General features: G+C 42.7%; 1 protein-coding gene across 11 annotated transcripts in view; it reads right to left on the bottom strand.

The window, feature by feature from the left end:
* Window positions 1-13,425, bottom strand: part of LARP4 (La ribonucleoprotein 4) — a 38,159-nt gene extending 24,734 nt beyond the window's left edge. Inside the window, exons 1-4 of one of the 11 annotated variants that reach the window (XM_083489937.1) lie at window positions 13,164-13,424; window positions 5,402-5,506; window positions 3,469-3,616; window positions 702-854 (exon numbers count right to left, since the gene is read on the bottom strand). In XM_083489937.1, the coding sequence (XP_083346063.1) occupies window positions 702-854; window positions 3,469-3,616; window positions 5,402-5,404 (304 nt within the window). In that variant the 5' untranslated portion in view covers window positions 5,405-5,506; window positions 13,164-13,424. Of the gene's footprint in view, window positions 1-701; window positions 855-3,468; window positions 3,617-5,401; window positions 5,507-8,805; window positions 9,309-11,483; window positions 13,071-13,159 lie in introns of those variants that run through there. The other 10 variants (XM_083489941.1, XM_083489939.1, XM_083489933.1 and 7 more) reach the window with 10 other exon arrangements.
* Between the last annotated feature and the right edge of the window lie 6,778 nt (window positions 13,426-20,203).

Below are 20,203 nucleotides of genomic sequence, written 5' to 3'. Positions count from 1 at the left end.
TACTGCAGTGTGACTATATTGCCTAAGGACTGTAAGCAACGGGGGGGGGGGCACCATCTTCATAAGGATTTACTATGTAAAAAAAATACTAGTGTCAGCTGTATATGTCTATAAACATGATCTTTCAAATTCAATCCAAGAAGAGGAGTCAATACTTTCTGAAGACACTAGGCAAGTCTACAAGGTCACTGACAAAGACTATAACATTGCATGACACTCTTAGAAAGGTTGTTTTATTTTCCCCTGAAACAGTACATCACCTGTTGCTTCCCTTCCAGGCTCCCTGAAGCTTTCTCCTAAGTGCCACTGTCAGTAGTTCTTTGATCTCACTCTCAGAATATACCCCACTGTACTACCTCTACACGTTGTCTTCCAAGCTGCTCTTTCACAACCCTACTGGAAGTTTTAAAAGTCATACAAAACCTGAGGGTTCTATAAATTCAAGGGATTGTCAGACCATCCTGCATCTTTAACGACAAGCACGTGTGTGCATTGTGTGGAAGGAAACAAATAAACCATGTCACTATTCTAAATCTGAGTTTTGCTGATAATCCCCATGCAGTACACATGAATGGACTTTAACACAGAATACATGTAATGGATATTGCTGATGCAAGCGGTAAAACATACAATTTGAATATCCAGAAAAACAGGGAGGTACCTATATTTAGGGGCTATCGCAAAGTAGACTGGACGCTTACCAGAAACATCATAGAGTTGGTATCCAAGCTCTTCATGTGTCAAGACCATTCCATTAGCCGCGGATTCCTCAACACCTGAGCTGTTTGACGTTTCACAAGATGAATACATTGTGTCATACCGCTTAGCACCATCATCTGCAACCTCAGCATTACCTGGCACAAGTACAAAAGCCATAAATGGGAAAAAAGCTCAGGTTGCAAGCAATGGAAATGCATTTCCTTCCATTCTTATTGTATCCCACTTTTTTAGACATTTCCTTCACAAAGGAGCTTACAAATGTCAACAAAAACAAACTCCTGGCAACCATCAATGTTACCATTACAAACAATGTAGTTTTATACACCTGTACACACATACACTCAGTGTGCAGGGCCTTTTATATATTATTTGCTCCCTTTATCCAGTTTCAGTCAACTTTTGATTAATGGAGAAGGCTGAATTTAGAAGTCCCCCCTTCCCCCGCACACAGACAAATACTAATCGTGGATTCAAAGTACATTATTTAATAAGTAAAAGGTAAAGGTACCCCTGAACGTTAGGTCCAGTTGCGGACAACTCTGGGGTTGCGCACTCATCTTGCTCTATAGGCTGAGGGAGCCAGCGTTCATCAGCAGACAGCTTCTGGGTAATGTGGCCAGCATGACTAAGCCACTTCTGACGAACCAGAGCAGCGCACAGAAACACCGTTTACCTTCCTGCCCTCTACTTACACTTTGATGTGCTTTCGAACTGCTAGGTGGGCAGGAGCTGGGACCGAACAACAGGAGCTCACCCAGTCACGGAGATTCGAACCGCTGACCTTCTGATCGGCAAGCCCTAGGCTCTGTGGTTTAGACCACAGCGCCACCCGCGTCCCTTATTTAATAAGTATTACATGCTTATTTTATATATAAGAACAGCTTTGAACTGCTGCTGAGGTTACAAAACATACTGTACTTAAGTAACTGGTCGAGTTCTTATCTAAGAAGTGATCACAACTGCCAATAGCCAAGATTAAAATAACCAGTTTTAATACTCAACGTGTTTCTGGGAAAGCAGAAAACTGTGTGTGTAACATGCTCATGTGTGTTACAGTGATGTAGAAAATTTTCTAGGTGACATTTTTTATTTCCTAAGTTTCCTATGATTTCCTAGTAACAATGAATGGATGACACCTGCAAATAAATATCAAGCTTTCACTAAGAGAGCTGTTTATAAGGGCAACCCAGGGGAAAATACCAACAGTACTTTCCCTTCAAACGGCTTTCTTTCTAAATGCCCAAGTTCTTGACAGGTTTAAGCAGCAATGTGGGAATTCAGGAAAGGGAGGTAGAAAAGACAAGCACATGGGGTGAAGAATATTAAGGCGAAAGACTGGTTTGTGTGTTGGAGCTGTATGTGCTCCCTCATGCAGCACACGAAGAAAGGAAAAATTTGGAATAGAAAGTCTGGCAAATACAGATTTTGAAGCTGCTAAAGCAAACTCCATAAAGACACCAGTTTTCCCTACCCACCTTCTCTGGTCTATCTGAACTACCTTCCCTAACAAAATGAATTCCTTCGAAGATCTTGTTTGCACCAGAACCCACTGCATTAGCAGGAAACTGAAACCTGAAACAATTGTTCATTGAAGTATGAGTTTAACAGGCAACAGAACAATCAAGCAAAACAAGGTTAACAGCAACCTTGCTTCTCCCTTGAAAACAGCAACTACTTGCAGCAGAGAATCTCCCATAGGTAGCTTTTATTCCAGCAATTCTACATTTCCCTAAACTTCAAATATGCAAGGGATGATGGGCTACATTTCACACTTCTCGCCACCCCCAAGAACTAGAGGCCACACAACTAGAGGCATTGTGACAATTCATATAGACTGCACATGCTTAAAAATCCTAAGAATGTCTACTTACATTTCAAAAAATCTATTTCCACTACAAGTATGTGGGAAAGCACTAAAAGTGGCTGGTGCCATAAGAATTCAGAACCAAGTGAGAAAACTTTACTTCTTAAATGAAAATAATTTTCAAGCTGTGCATAATCCTAAATATCACAATTCTGCCTAGGTTTTCACCATTCTTAAATTGTGTAGGCATTATTTTGCCAATGTGTTTACCACGCACATGATCTAAGAAATAACTCAATCAGCTTAGGTTGTATATGGCCCTCAGCTTTCAAACTTTTTGTTCACAGGGCCACATGTTCACTAAAGTTCAGAAATGATGAAAAAAGCTCAAGGAAAGGGTGAGAAAAGAAAACAAAGGGAACAGAAAAAGGCAAAGTGAGAAAGAGATTCATTTCTGTACATTTAGCAACTTGCTTCCCTCTCAGCGCGATACTTGGGTCATCATTGGGCCTTTGTAACTTTTTAGAAACACTCCCATTCAGGAGTACTAACCATGTGAACATCTTCAATACACTTCCTCACAAATTCACATATATTTCTATCTAAACCAGGGCTGGAGAACCCACGGCTCTCCAGATGCTACTTCCATCATCCCTAACCACTAGTCATGCTGGCTGGGGCTGATGGGAGTTAAAGTCAAACAACATCTGGAGAGCCACATGTTCCCCACTTCTAATCCAAGCAAAACGGCTGCCTCTTCTGAAGCTGAAGTAACGCCTTCTGTTACAGACAACCAGCACCCAGAAGCAGCTACTCTGCTTTCAAGGACAAAAGAACTGGTTGCTTCTTACTGCTGGATTTAGAGTCACACTATAACCACAATCCTAGCTAAGCAAGGGATTAAGCCATTGTTCATATTTAGAAGTATGGTCTTGACATCTTACCCTCTGTACTATTTCCCGGCACAGCTGCTGTTTCTTGCCATGATTGCTCAGTGCCATTAGTTGCTGGTGCAGCTTCAGAGTTTCCTTGCATGCTTTCCTGCCATACTTTTGCATTAGGATTTAAGCTGGCACCTTTCGATGTTACCTGCTGAGAAAACAAAAGATGTGTATTAGCAAATAACAAGACTTAAAAGGTCAGGAATATTTCTTCTGTTAAGCTTTGGAGATCCATCTCCCATTTAAAAAGAAGTGGGCTGTGGCCGTATTACAAACTAGTTAAGAATAGTGTGAAAACTCAGTGGGGCAGATAATGGAGTAATTAGGGGATATAAATTTCCCACAATTTCTAAGCAATTCCATGGGGTGAAGGAACCGAGTGTAACAGTATGGCTTTCTTAGATTCTTGTAAACCGCTGTGAAAATATGCAAGAACCATTCTCCCTGCCCCACAGTCCCTTGGTAAGCAATTTTTATCTCCTACTACCACCGCAATAACTTCTTTGAGCCTGCATGCTGGTATTTACTGCAGTTTGCACCCCCAACCCCCCCCATATGAGGTTTTAGGTTTGATAAATACATTCCTTAGTGAGGGCCAAAACCATGTTCCATTCTACAAGAGGTACCATTAGAATGAAATGTTTCCTGCAGTTTGGACACACTTGTATTTTGGGAACCCATCCCTATAAGGCTAGACCACTGCTAGGCTCTTAAAGCAAGGGTGGGAACCTCCAGCCAGATTTGGCCTGGCACAGACCCCAATGTGTCCTCCAACACCATTTTTCGCAAAGCCCACAAACATACCTCATGTATGTAAGATGTGGGGCAGAGAGAGATGCTGCTAGATCAGCTGTACAACCCAGCTCCCCATGGAAACTCAATTGCACAGCTAATCCCTGCGGAAAGCAAGGTTGAAATTATCACCTATCACCGTGGGCAATGAGTTCACCCCTGCCTGACCAAATCCCCTTGGGGAACTTGGTTGCACAATCAATCCCTGCAGAAGGCAGCTTTGCAAGCCCAATGCTCAGAGCTTTGCTAAGCGCAGGGCTGGCAAAGCCCCTTGCATTGCAGTTCCCAAGCACCTGATAAACAGCTGGCAGTCAAGAACTTCAGAAGTGCTGTGCAATGGACTTTTTACATCAGTCATCAGAAATCATAATGCTCCAGCAAGGGAAGAATCAGAAGTCCACCTTAAGCTCCCAATTGTTCATTTAAAGCTCTACCCTTACTCGCCCCATACCTGACATCAGGTAGGTGGGTGTGGCTTATCCAAAATGGCCTGGTGGGTCAGGTTTGGCCCCTGGGCAGGAGGTGCCACACCCTTGATTTGGAGAGCTGGAGACCACAGGAGGGGAAAGCGCTCTTGTGCTCAAATCCTGCTCGTTGGGTTTCCCACAGGCAACTGTTCAGCCACTGTGAGAAAAGGAGGCTGAACTAGATGGGCCATTGGCCTGATCCAGCAGGCTCCTCTCATCTTCTTAGTAGGTGCCAAATTTGATAAGAACTATGCAGTCTCCCAAGGAGTAATTCATCCTATGGATAAGTATATTTTCATTGTTTTAACAGCACCTCATTGCAAACACCAACATTCAAAATATGTACCCAACATCAGTGTAACCCACAGACAGTTTTTCAATAATGCACCCTCTCTATCAGTAAGTTTAAATAACTATGAAGTCCAAGAACCCTCAAGTCAGAAACCAAAAATATTATGAGGAGCTTCCAGGTATTCAGTTGTCTGCATGTTTCAAGGGATCAGGCTGGCTTATAACCACGCCTTGTCTCATTGGCAATTTAACTTTCCCCCCCAGCTTCAAGAACCTGCTCTCTGGAAGATGGGCTCTCCTGAAGAACAGAAATATAATCTGCAGCAACACACAGGAAGATACGGCTCTTTATTAAGACAGTATAATGATACTGAACAAGCACTGACCATCTTGCCACAGAGAAGCACAGGCCAGAGAATAAGGAAGTTGAATTCCAGAGTCTAGCCTTCTGGAGTCTCTCTAGCATCAAGGAGTGGCTTTAGTACCATACCCTGTCCATAGAACAGAAAAAAAACAGGGCATAAGGAAGCATTATGGACTGCCACATATATAATTTTGCCCCCACCAAGATCACAGTACAACTAAACATCAGTATAGCTTTGTGAACTAAACACCTATGTCTCCCAAAATATGAACTGGCTTCACCTCCTCCGATCGTGTTCGAAAGACTTAGAACAGAGACATGGGTAAAACAGTGAGTGACTGAGAGGATTCTTTCTCAAGAGTAAGGTACACTCCAACATAGCCGGTTTTTAAATCGCAGGTCATAACATTCCGTTTGAATCCAGTCTCAATCAGTTCCGCCTCCCCCCAATGTATCCAGTGTCATACAACTGCATAGTCATGGCAAAACTGTTCTACTTCACTAGCAGAAGTGAAGACTTCTGACAGTACAGAAATGCAAAGGATAAAGCAGAAGCCTCAACCAGAAACTGGTACCCCATCCTCCCATTCACATTATATTTCTTCCTTATATTTTTGACTAGATCTCTGATTCTGCATGCCATTGTCATAAATAATTTAATAGAACTATGTATAAAGGTAGACATGTCAAAGGCACAAATTCTAACATTAAAATAATAATAATACATAACATATTATCAGGCTTCCCTAACCTACCACCCTCCAGATGCTGGGACTCCAAATCCCATTAGCCCAAGCCAGCACGACCAAATCAGAGACTATGGAAGCTGTTATCCAACAAGATATGGAAGACAGAAGATTAAGAAGACTGCTGTAGTTGTTCTGTTATATTAAGAAGGAATCGAAACAATATACAAGGTTTTAACAACTTTACAAGATACACTTAAAAAGTCTTAAAACCTTGCCTTCCTCCCTTCCCATCCCTGGGGAAAGCTGACATAAGAGTTTTCTGATTACCATTATAGTATATAATAAATAACACCTCAGCCAGAGCTGAACCTATTCCTGCTCCCCTAACATCCATTGATATATAGCAGGGACAGGGATGTGCACAATGCGATTATCACATCACATGAATCCCTTACTAAACATTATGGTTAAGGAAAGAGGCATAGAACTGGGTCTGCTTTTGAGCAGGACCCATCCACTTCTACCCTGAGAAATCGGTGGAGATAGGAGTGAATCTGTAGATACATTTTGAGAAAATACGGGACCCAACAAAAACTACTCTTCAGTCCAAGAATTGCAACTGGATTGCTTTCTTCATGCAGGTGAAAAGTTCCAATAAGGTTATAGCTTCTAGAGTAGCCTTGAAGTTAGGTTGTGTTTATTAACTATTGGCGATGGAGATGAGTAACCTCAAGCTCTCCCTCGTACCTCTTTTTAAAGTTTCCACCTCTCCACAATAATAGATGCCTGAAATATTGTGAGAATTAACTTTCACACAAAAGGTGTGTGAGAGAGAGGACAAGAATAACACACACACAATATTCAGTTGACAATGGAATGTCCAAAAGGGCTCATAAAACACATTCTCCTGCAGCTGATAAGATTTGTGATTTTTTGCCTTTCTTATTACATTTTCTTTCACCTGTTCTGAGCACTCCAAGTTTGTATCAGCTTTTTAAAGTGTACTTAGCTCCGAATCAGGCTTCGCCCAGGAACTAACTTTGATCAGCAAAAGCGGGGGGGGGGGGGGAGCAGCAAGGACAAAGGTCTTTAAAAAAGTTTTAGTTCTGAATGTTTTGCATATTCTTTGTAGCAGTTTCTACACATATGTAAAATGTGTTCTCTGAGAATAGTGCTGAAGAAAAAAACGCAAAGCCACTAGAGGCTGAAAGCTTCAAGTCCTGTAGTGATTGCTGGTTGGTCATTACATACATACTTATTCTTTCACTATCATGAAATATAAATTCCTTCAACAAGCACTGCAATACAGCTATTAAAAAAGGAAAATCTTCTTTTAAAAGGTGAGATTACATTGCACATAATGCACAAGCTTCCCAGTGAAACAAGCAAGACTACACAATTTTTTTAATGACTGGCCACCTTTTCACATACCTGCAAAGTTATTCTAGAGATCCTCCCAAACTTCTTATAACTGGAATGACAATCTAATAATGGTGCCTTTGGAGGGCTTGCAAAGCCATTTGCTGGCCAATTAAATTCGTTTCTAAGCACCAATAATCCCCAGAGAACAAATTCAAACTACAGTTTGGAGAAATGAAGTCTTGCTGCACCAACTTCCTGCTTCCGTTAAATGCCAAAATTTCATACATGAGGACTTAGCTTGGGCTGAAATCCAGTACATGTTACCAGTATGTTACCGCTTATTTCTACTGCTTGTTGCCAAAGCATGATTGAGCAAAAACAGTAACAGCAAAATCCTTCATGTGCCAGGGTCGAACAGTGCTGAAGTTACAAAACTTGTTACACAAGGATGTCATTCAGTAAATACTTTTCAGTAACAGCTCTGCAGCAGCTTCTTGGTTTACAGTGCTTAACAAATTTCAATAATTTCTTCCTCCTTTGCATCACTGCAGGTGGTTGGACTAGAAGAACCTCCCAACTCTACAATTCTATGACTAAACCATATACAAATGTAGATAGGTAGCCGTGTTGGTCTGCCATAGTCAAAATAAAAAATTCCTTCCAGTAGCACCTTAAAGACCAACTAAGTTAGTTCTTGGTATGAGCTTTCGTGTGCATGCACACTTCTGAAGAAGTGTGCATGCACACGAAAGCTCATACCAAGAACTAACTTAGTTGGTCTTTAAGGTGCTACTGGAAGGAATTTTTTATTTTGACCATATACAAATGCAACTTTTCCCATCCCTTTAGGTATATTAGCAATGTAACAGCTGGACATGAAATGTTGTTTTGTGAAGTGACCAGATCTAGCCTTGCTACATGGAATACAAGATTAGCATCCACGCACCAGACCACAAGGCTTAGCAGGCTTGTGTCCTGCCTAGTCACAGCCCAGGTTTCAGAAATCTACTCAGCCACACACACAGAGCCCTGGACTCAGCAGTGGAGTTCTGGGGGAAGCAGAGGCCAGCTTCTGCAATCCCCTTTCTGCATGCTTTTCTCTGGTTCCAACCCAGAGGGTTTAGTAACAAATATACTAAACACCTGCAATCCACAGTCCATCCCTGAACAGATCATCATTAGAGTTCTGCCGAACAAGATCAAGACCGGCAGCACTAAAGTAACACTGGCAAAATGAAGCTCTTGCACTAGTTGTTACCTACCATTCCCCACCCATCCACACCCACTTTGCGTTCTGCACATGCCTGACTTAACTTTGCAATGCAGTTAATATTCAAAAGGGTGCCATATAAAATCAATTATCAAGACTGCATACTGTGCACTTCTTTCACTGTCTGATGTGTCATGCAGTTTCCACTAAAAATTCAAACCATCACACATTTCTATGTTGGTATCACTCATTCACCAGTCTCTAATATTTTTGGCTTTAGAACTATGATAACAGGAACAAAGTAGTAATGTTGCTTTGATTTTTTACCTTTGTTCAGCATAGGCTTATTATTTCTCCAACAAGTAAGTTACTCAATAGTCATTTTACTGTACTTAAAGGTTAGCTATGCCATAGCACCACTTTTGAGTATTTCAACATATACTTTACTAAACTCATCCAAGAAAAGGAGATGCATTATTATGTATATAATGAGAATCTGTTATTCAACACTCCTAATTTATAATGAATCAGATTAGGAGATACAAAATATAAACATGAGAAAGCAACCAATATGGTAGCAGTGGGGGCCCAGCCAGGTACACTTGTCCCAGGCCTCAGGGGGCTGGGGTGGGGTAGGGGGCGTTGTTTAAGTTTATAACTTTATTATATTCTTGAATGATCCACTGCAATTAAGTATTATTTGCAAGCAAGTATGTTATAAATTGCATGTCCTCCTAAAACTCTTTCACTTAACCATGAACACTATGGCCATTAGCCAATCAGGAATTGGAAACATCCACTTCACAGACCAACCTTTGCCCACAAGGTCAAATTTGGCCCAGAAGGCCATTTCCCCAAGCCTACTTCCACCTCTCAGTCAGCTGCTGGTGGGTGGTATCAGCTGATGGTCAGGGTTCAATTCTGCATTGGCTGCACACATCAATTCCCCTGCTGAGAATTGGCATACACAGCCAAAGCAGAAAGATTTAATCCACAATCATCAACTGAAGAAGGGAGATTAAATTCTGCTCAGGTCCCAGCATGGAGCAGGACTGAAGACTCTCTGCTCATCAGCTGTTCAGCAGACTACAATTCAGCTGGGTGCTGTTTCACCAACATATTCCCTGCAGGAAAAATGCTGTTGAAGCAGAACCCCTCCCCTAACATCCCACAGGGCAACCTTGAGAGGTGAGCAAAAATGCACACCTATCAAATCGCCTGACAACCTCAAAACATTAATGACAGACAAGTGGGTGGCTCCACCTACCTGCAAAAGTAGGCCTGTGGAGAGGGAGGAGATAAAGTTCTGGTTCACCAAATCAAAAAGGTTCCCCACCCGTGAGCTAGAAGATCTTGCACAAGGTACACAAGTTAAACAGCTATCACAAATATAGCATGTTGGTAACATGCACAGTTGTACCTTGGTTATAGAATAGCTTAGTTCCCGAACGTTTTGGCACCCAAACGGCGCAAACCCAGAAGTGACTGTTCTGGTTTGCAAACTATTTTTGGAAGCCGAACATCTAACAGGGCTTCTGTGACTTCCGATTGGCTGCAGAAGCCACACTTTGGTTTCTGAACATTTAAGTCGGACTTCTGGAACGGATTTCGGAACAGATTCCGTTTGACTTCCAAGGTATGACTGTACTTGAAATCAAACTCATTTGCACCAGCTCTGTTGCAAATTATTGATCAGAAATGGCTCTCATGTTAAAAGAAAACGCTTCACTGCACTAAAGGAAGCCGTCCAATTGTACTGAAGTTCAAACTACTACCCATTCCACAGCTGTGGAACAAAACAGACTAAAACAGTAAGAATGCACCACAAACATTGCTGTGGGGGCTAGGTTCATCATTATAAACAAAGTTTTTTTAAAAAAAATGAAAGGCTCACCATAGGCACACGTTTAGAAGTTTGGATTTGATATCCCGCTTTATCGCTACCCGAAGGTCTCAAAGCGGCTAACATTCTCCTTTCCCTTCCTCCCCCACAACAAACACTCTGTGAGATGAGTGGGGCTGAGAGACTTCAGAGAAGTGTGACTGTCCCAAGGTCACCCAGCAGCTGCATGTGGAGGAGCGGAGACCCGAACCCAGTTCCCCAGATTACGAGTCTACCACTCTTAACCACTACACCACACTGGCTCTCTTTGTATGAATTACAGCACATTCCTAGGCATGTTTCCTCAGATGTAAGCACTCAGATAAGTGTGTATAGGATTGCATCCTTAAAAGCATGCATTTTCAGTTATTTTATAAAGTGATAAGCTTGCATGCTTGGGAAAATCAATTTATTACTAACAAATGACGAGTCATTACAAACAGCCATACCATTTTCCCAATAGAAGAAATTAAAACAGGAACAGACTCTTCCTCCTGGTCTGCTTATATCCATTTTGGTTTTGGTTTTTAAGATAGGTAAAGCATTCTAGCACACCAGGTGTAATAAATTACTGTGAATGGCTACTACTGCAGCTGCTTATTTATTTCTATGCTAAGTTTTCTTAATTAGTCCCTAGCCTTCATATCATGTTTGCATCTAAATAGATGTGATTATTCCAATTATTCACACACTCCTGTGATTCCTTATGTACTTACTGAGGAGTAATGCGATGACTATACATGTATAGGAATGTGCTGTGAATCCATATGTTTTCTGACATTTTGCACACCTTGGAACACTAAGAGTCACAAACCCTTTTTACCGAAAGTCAATCTATACTGAATAACCTTTATACTACTGAACAGCCACATTAGTCCACCCTTTAAGTGCTCATGAGGCCACTTGGTGAAATAAAAAAAAATTATAATGTATGACTTACAAATAGGTTCTAATTACACACCTTTGTCAAAAGTCAATGGTTCTGCTGAAAACACATTTAAGGCATTCACTCTTTCGTCATGCATTATTTTAATGGGTGCCTGAGGCTGTCTTCTAATACATATTTACTTGTTAGTAAGTCCCACTGAAGAAAGTCCCACTGGATTCAAGGCATGTATAAAACTGATCTACAAGTAAGACTCCAGATAAATATTTAACACGAGAAACACTTTTATGCCTTCTTAATCTAAGTAACTGCTTATCTTATCACAAGAAAGATTGGAATTGCATTTGAAAATGTCATTCTCCATTTTGACTTTGCACTGTTTGAAAACAGCCATATGCTACATATAACTCCCATTCACAAACTTTTCCTTCTACAGTAATAGATTTACAAATAAGATACAAAGCTATATTGTTTAGTTACAACGAGTAACAATATTATTGCAATAATCACCATGTGTTAAGTTCTTCAAATAAGAAAACCGATTAAACCCATCACCTTCAGATCCAGAAACTACACCTCTTCACCACTCAAAGCGTGCTGTTTATGGGCACAGTTAAGCCAGCGCCAAGTTGCTAAGTTGCAACATTTCTACAATAAGAACAATACAATCTGGAATCTACTCAAAGCATTAGCTAGGCAAGAGAAAGAGAAAGCCAGGCAGTCAGCTGATTATTTTGCACTCATGCCATGTGCCTGCGGTTGGGGGGGGAGCTATTTGGGCGGAGGGAGTAAAAAGAAATCTTCCAGGTTTTATTTTTATTTTTTTTTTAAAAAAAGGAGGATATGCTGGTGGGGAAATAGTTCTAGTAGTATCTTCCCTCCCCGGCGCGGGCCTCAATGTGTAACCTTCACACGTGCCCGGCCATGTTCCACGCCGCAACCACCACCAGAGCAACTTTTACAAAAGGTCATTGCAGTGCCTTTCAAGGCCTTCTTCACCCGGGCTTTCCCCAACCCCCTCCACGCGAAGCCACCAGCCACGCACGAAAAAAAAAGCTCCCATTCACACACACGCACAAACGCGGCCGCTCCGTTTCTCAGCACAGGCCAGCTGGGCCCGGAGGCCTGCTTCGCCTTCACCCTCCCGAGCCACGCTTCCAGCTCTCGGGAGCCTTAAAAGTCACCCAACACGCGCACGCACCGCTGCCGGCCTCGAAGGCCTCCCGCTCCTTCCGACGCCTGCCCTTGGGGGGGGGCACACCCACACCACCCGGCTCCCCCCCAAGCAGCAGGGCTGCCCCTCGGGACGTCTAACCCAAGCCAGCCAGCCACCCACCTCCAGCCCCATATGCACATCTTAAGCCACCGAGGCAAGAGACCACCCCACCCACCGCCGCCACATTACCCGCCCGGCGGCAGCGTGAGCTTCCTGCGCCCGCATGGAGCGCCCGGGGTCTCTGCGTGGGAGCGAGAGCGCGCACGTGCGGCGGGGGGTGTGAATGAGGGAGGGAGGAAGCGCGCGCGTACTGGGCACCTCCTCCTACTCCTCGCCCCCCCCGCCCCCACCTTCCCTCAGCTCAGTTGATGATTATCCCAATGTAAGGGAGAGGGGAGGGTCAGGCGCAGAGATTTGCTGTGTCAGTTCCAACCCCCCCCCCCACGCGCGCAGCGAGGGCGCGAGCCGCCTCAGAGTCACGTGCCTCAACACGGGCCAACCTCCCCGCCTCGCGCGCGCCCGCTCATTCCCTCACTCACCTCCACGAAGAGCAGCATCTTCTTCCTCTCAACCTCCCAACCCCCTCCAGTCTGTGACCCTCCCGACCCCGAGGCCCCACCCCCGCCCCCCCTGTCGCCGGGAATATTATTCGAGCCTCTCCCCGCCCGCCGCTCTCTCCACCGGCGACAGTCCAGACTCCGCTCTAGAAGCCGCGCGAAAGGGCACAAGCTCCGCCTCCCGCCGTCGCCTCCTCCGGCCTCTCCACCAGGGCTGAGCCTTCCCCCTTCTCCTTCTCTTCCGGGGCAACCGCTACAAGCGCTTCCGGGCCACGAGCAGGACACTGAGGAGCCCCATAGCGATGACCCAGCCGGAAGTAATGGCGGCCGCTGGGCCGGTAGCTGCACGCGCGGCAGCCGGAGCGTACCATTCCTTGAAGCGGGGGTGGGAGGCGTTGCGGCTGCTCTTCGCAGGAACCATTCGCCGGACTTGGAGGGGGGTGGTAACGCAGTGTTTGCGCTGCGAGAACAGGCGACCATTCCCAAGTGCCGGAAACTTGCGCGTTCCTATGTGGCGGACATGGATAAAAAGAGTATTGGGAAATGATCTATAATGAATTGGGGGGGAGCGGGCGGGGAATGTTTAAAAGTACTTTTCTTCACCCCCGATCCCAGCCTGCAAAGAAAAACAGATTTAAAAGTACTTTCCGCCCCCAACACCAGAGTCCTTTCTGTTGGGGATAATTCAGACCAAAATTCCCGGGTGTCAGAAAAAGTTATTTATCTATGCTACAACTGCGGCCCGTGTTTTGTTAGCCCAAAAATGGAAAACAAGTGAGGTCCCAACCAAACAGGAATGGCAACTTAAATTGACAGAATATGCACAACTTGCAGACTTAACATATAGAATAAGAGAACAAGAAGAACATACGTTTAAAGAAGATTAGAAAACGTTTATTGAATATATGGAAAGTAACTCTACAGCTGAAAACTCTGGCAGCATTAAGATAAATTCAACAGTAAATAAGTTTTTGATGAATGCAGTAATGGAAAACTGATTGGTATGTTTTTGTAAAATATGCAGGGATTTAAGATATGTAATATGAACCGTGTAAAGGGAAGAGGGGAAGTCCTTGATAACCCAAGGACGTAAAGTGAGTATTTGAAATTGTAAAACAGAAAATTTAATAAAAAATATTTTAAAAAGGAAACGTGTTCTTTTGCCTAGGCTGGGTTTATCAGCCTTAGATGCACCTCCCTCGCCCCCACCCTCCGCAGCCTAAACCTTTGTGGGTTTTCATAGACATGAGTTCCGGAGCAACAGCCCAACTAATGTGTGTCACAAAAGCACAGCAGTCTTGTGGCGCCACCTTAAAAGAGCAATCGAATGTGCTGCAGCGATAAACAACTACCTGACATTCAGAAGACATCTTAAGGCAGTCCTGTTCAGGGAAGTTTTTAACGTGATATTTTAGTGTATTTTTGGTTTCTATGGAAGCCGCCCAGAGTGGCTGGGGAAACCCAGCCAGATGGGCGGGGTACAAATAAATTATTATTATTATTATTATTATTATTATTATTATTATTATTACAGCATCACTTTTCAGCCCTGTGCCGTGAAAGCTTGCATCTGTAAGAAGTTCGACGGTTCTTCTGACATGCCCCTAAAAGCCACCACATTTTCTGTTCGGTTGTTGCACCGCAAGCCGTGCTGAGCGCTACAGGACCTGCCAATATGTATGGGACTGGGCTGCTGGTTTGCCAAGTAATCGCAGCCTTTGATGCGTTCCATGTGTCGTGTGTCAGTTTGTTGTATAAAACATGTGGGCAACGTGTGACGCCTCCGTTGAAAGCGTTGCATTGGCTGCGGATTTGCTACAGAGCTAGATTCAGGGTTTTGCTGGCTGTGTTGAAAAGCCTTACATAGTTTCGGGGGCAGGGGACCTGAGAACATGCCTCTCCCCCTATATTCCATCCCAGTCACTGAGATTTACTGGTGGTGCCACACTCCCATGCAGCAGTGGGGTTTCTTTCTAGAAAAATAGGTGCTGGTACTCACCATGAAGTTGTTACAGTAAATGTCACACTTTTTAACAAACAATAATAATATGTTCTGGTACTCACCATGAAATTGTTACAGTAAGTGCCACACTTTTTAACAACAACAAAAGAGGTGCCTGCACTGTGTACCCTTGAGTACCCCCTGGAAAAGGCACTGCCTTGCAGTAAGAATAATAATAATAATTTTATTTGTACCCCACCCATCTCACTGTGTTGCCCCAGCCACTCTGGGTGGCTTCCTACAAATACAAAAGCATAATAAAACGTCAAACATTAAAAACAGGTCTGCCTTCAGATGTCTCCTAAAAGTTGTATAGTTTTTTAACTCCTTGACATCTGATGAAGAGTGTTCCACAGGGCGGGCGCCACTACCGAGAAGGCCCTGTGCCTGGTAAAGCATGCTGTGACTAGAGCACATGCCTGTAGCACAGAAGCACCAGTTCTCTGGAATTCCCTTTGAAGAGAAGCAAACCTTGACATTACTATGTTGAAAACCTTTCTTTACTCCTAGGCATTACCAAATTATTCTTATTTTATCTCTGCTGGTTTAAGTTCTTGCTGGGTTTTATGTTTTTAATACTGTTTTATGAGTGGTTTATGTGCAGCATTGCACTAGTTGCTGGGACTAAGTCAAATTAAACTCACTGGGGCTTCCTTCTGTGTTGACATACATAGGATTGCCACTCTGGGTTTGTTTGGGAGGAAGGGTGGGATATTAATCATTTAAATAAATAATTGTCGTTACTCCGGAAGAAGTAGGCTGCTTATACAATAATGAATGCATTTGTCTTTAAGGTGCAATGGGGCTTTTGTTTTAATGCACCAGAGAATCTGCAGTGGAGCAAAGGGAATCTCTACCTATGAAGCAGCTCCATCTATAGAAATCTGACTATGTCTGCAAATATTTTGCACTGTGTGCAGATCTGCTAATCCCTATGAAGCACCTTGGTCGGAGCTCAGCTTGATGTGGTTAAAGTTACCTGACTGGGCAGACATTTGAGCATTTGATGTACTAATCACTGCAGGATTTCAGAAGCACTGCAGCTTTGAAGATCATCAACAAAAAATTGTCACCTAATTACAGAACCATCATTACAGAGCATTATTGGTAAAGCAGGAGGTGGGGTTCTTCAAGTATTAAAGCACCCAGGTAATAAGCCAAGCTCTAATTGGACTGCTCCACTTATTTTTTCTGATCTTCATGCCGCCATTATTTTTCGTGCGCTAAAATATGATGTACGTTCTTGTCTCGTTCATTTCATAACAACTGAGAAGTTCAAGAAGTGGAGAAGACTGAAGTTTGCTCCTTGTTCCCAGTTCTTTACTTGATTGGCAGCTCCATGAGCTGCCTGAACTCAAGTTTTATTACTGCACACCAAAATAAGCTTTGGGCTCAGGCCAAATAGAAGGGACGCGGGTGGCACTGTGGGTTAAACCACAGAGCCTAGGACTTGCCGATCAGAAGGTTGGCGGTTCGAATCCCCACGGCGGGGTGAGCTCCTGTTGCTCGGTCCCTGCTCCTGCCAACCTAGCAGTTTGAAAGCACATCAAAGTGCAAGTAGATAAATAGGTACCACTCCGGCGGGAAGGTAAACGGCGTTTCCATGCACTGCTCTGGTTCGCCAGAAGTGGCTTAGTCATGCTGGCCACATGACCCGGAAGCTGTACGCCGGCTCCCTTGGTCAATAAAACAATATGAGCACCACAACCCCAGAGTTGGTCACAACTGGACCTAATGGTCAGGGGTCCCTTTACCTTTTAAGGCTAAATAACCCTATATTTTACACTTCCAATACCTTTGAGATGCGCCAACACTCTCCCCTGTCCAAAGTTTTGTTTTTGTGCAACATGCTTTAACACATGGTGATTAAGAAACTGGGCATTTCCCCAAATTGCTATTGTGGAGGAAACATTTCAGTTGGAAATCTCATTTTGCATCTTTTGAAATTTAGTTTATTAAGTGAATAGTTACAAACTATAGGAATGAAGCACAGAGTCATCATTCATGTTCTTAACAGGTTTAACAGGAAGTTCAGGTAAAATCATAACATCACCCATGTGAGATATTATTGGATGAGGAGACCTCACTTCTTTTCCATTTACAGATGCTTATCATGTTCAGTCTTAGACAATGTTCCAGATGTATGTATACCATGACTGGGGAGGGGGTTGTGTTGCAGAGTGGTGCTTTTATTTGTATAAAAAATAAAGTTGTGTCATGGGGAGAAAAAATAGTATTCTTCTGCTTGTCCCTTGGATAAACTTTGTGGTGGGTTAATTTTTCTGCAACTGCTATGAACTTTTTTTTTTTTTTACACATAAGACTTTGCTTAGGTTGGCAAAAGTGTTTAATTCTGAAATTGTCAAGTAGTCTGCAACAAGCCTAAATGTTACAAATTCCCTGGAGATAATATCTGTATTAATATAATTAAAAATGACATTAACCATTTTCCTGATATTGTTGTCCCAAGACAGGGGGTTATGCAGATTTATGAATTCTACATTAATAAGAAGCCACTCACAGAAGCAGAATTAGAAAATTAGAAATTATAATATGTACAGATAAAGTGATTCCAAGAACACGAAGTCATCATAGCTAAGGGTGGGGGAGATGAATTATGATTAGTGGAAAAAGTGCTTCCCGCAGACCTATTTCGTTGTTCCTCAGAGGAGGAGATCCAGATCAAAGGAAGTAATAACTACCTCTCTATTCTGCCATGGTCAGATCCCCACCTGGAATTCTGTGTCCAATCCTGGGCACCACAGATTTAGAATATTTAGGATATTGACAAGCTAGAACTACAGAATAAAGCAGTGAAAAGACGAAGGGACTTGAAACCAAGCCTTATGAGGAATGGTTGAGGTGTTTCGCCTGGGGAAGAGAAAACTAAGAGGTGATATGATACCCATCTTCAAATATCTGAAGGGCTGTCACATGGAAGATGGAGCAAGTTTGCTTTTTGCAGCTCCGGAGGTTAAGACCTAAACCAATGGATTCTAACGACAAGAAAGCAGATTTGCAGTTGGAGATTAGGAAGAACTTTCTGATAGTAAGAACTGTTTGACAGTGGAATGGACCACCTTGGAACATGGTAGACCGTCCTTAACTGGAGATTCTTAAACAGAGGTTGGTTGTCCATTGTGGTTCCTCCTAACCCTACGGTGCTATGATTCTATGACTCAGCTGCAATGGGAATAAGAGCACCTATCAACTTTAAACATGCTGGAAAATAGTGTAACTAGAATCAGCAATGTGTGCTTGTCAGTTGATTCCAGTTCCCACACAAACACTTCTCCAGAACACTACCAGGAGGCAAAGATAAAACAGAGAGAGAGAGAGAGACAGACAGACAGACTTGGGGCCAGAGAAGCAGTTTTATTCTCACCTAGCTGCAACTCTCAGTAGTTTCCCAATAGTTAATTCTCCACCCCCATAATTCCTCACAAATCCCACCTTGTATGTTGCAAGTAGAATTTTTTGTGGGATCCGGTTTGCAGCCCATGCATGTCTACGCATGTTCCCAAGGCTACAGTCCTATGCATATCCGAGGGTAATCCCCATTGAACCCAGTAAAACTACTCAGCAGAGATGAATAAGATTGCACTATAAGTCTAGTATCTAGAGAACATCCCATAAAGCTTTTCTCTCTCTTATTCATGTGATTTGTTAAACTCAATTTTTTTTATTAGTTTTCCAAATTTCTAACACATAAATCCACAAACATGAAAACATTAAAAAATACAAACAAACAAACATTTATCCTAGCTGTAATAATTCCATTTTTGTTAACATTGTTAGGTGATTTCCTCGAATCCCCCTGGCTGAGTTTCCATCTAAATCATTGTAGCAGTTTTCCAAAACTGTTTTTACATAGAATTTACTTGGTTGATTAACATCTTTCTTTCTTTTCATTTTAACAACATAGTATTCTACAACCTCACATATTTAAATCCTAGACCTATCTGAAACTCGCAAGTAATTCTACTTAAGTTATCTTGACATATTTAGCTAAATAGACTTTGAATTTCTTCCATTCCTCTTGGTATTCCTCCTCCTTCTGGTCGCGGACTCTTCCAGTCAGTTCAGCTAGCTCCCAAAAGTCCATCATCTTCATCTGCCATCCCTCCACTTTTGGTACTTCTTGTAATTTCTAGCTGCAGTTGTGGCATACAAAAACAATCTAACATCTTTCTTGGGCAGTTCCAAACCTGTTATTCCAAGTAGAAAGGCTTCTGGTTTCTTAATAAATGTATATTTCAACATTTTTGGTGCTATGTGTAATTCTTGTTTAGATTCCGCTACTTTACCGCGGAATCTAAAACACAATGACACGAAAGGGTACAGTCCAAACATTCATTCCCAAAATACTAGTTAATTAGAGACATCATTCCACAGAATGCCACTGATGTCTCGATTCACATTTATGTTTCTGAGTCAATTGTATCTAAGAGAAAATCTTCCTTACGTAATACATTACGTAATACATCATTTAGAGTAGCAAAGCCCACTCTGTGCATACAGCAACACAGCCCAGTTCCATGGAATGTGCCAGGCTCAAAACAAGGAAAGATCAGATAGCTCTGTTAGCAAAACTTACTTCTTACAGATGGAGTTGTTTGATATACAGCGATGTGGTAAACATATATATTTTCTGTTCCTCGGCTCAATTTAAAGTTCTAGTTTTGGCTACTTAAATAAATTGTGACCAGGTTATTAGAAAGACTGTCTGCACCCATACAAACTTGCAAAGGTCTTTAGGTCTTTTGTGCGGTACAACTTGGAAACAGGTTGACAATTTTAAATATTTCATACTGCTAAATCCCTGACCACCCTAGGATCTCTAAGCTCCAATCTTGGATAAGAAAACAAAAAAAACCCCAAAACCGTATTAATACTAGCTCCAAGCATGCCACAGTATACAGTAGTACCTCGGGTTAAGTACTTAATTCGTTCCAGAGGTCCGTTCTTAACCTGAAACTGTTCTTAACCTGAAGCACCACTTTAGCTAATGGGGCCTCCT

The sequence above is a fragment of the Podarcis liolepis genome, assembly GCF_965112155.1.
Source record: "Podarcis liolepis genome assembly, chromosome: 2".
NCBI lineage: Eukaryota > Metazoa > Chordata > Lepidosauria > Squamata > Lacertidae > Podarcis > Podarcis liolepis.
The sequence above is the reverse complement of the archived record's forward strand: the minus strand, read 5'-3'. Positions and strand labels throughout refer to the sequence as shown.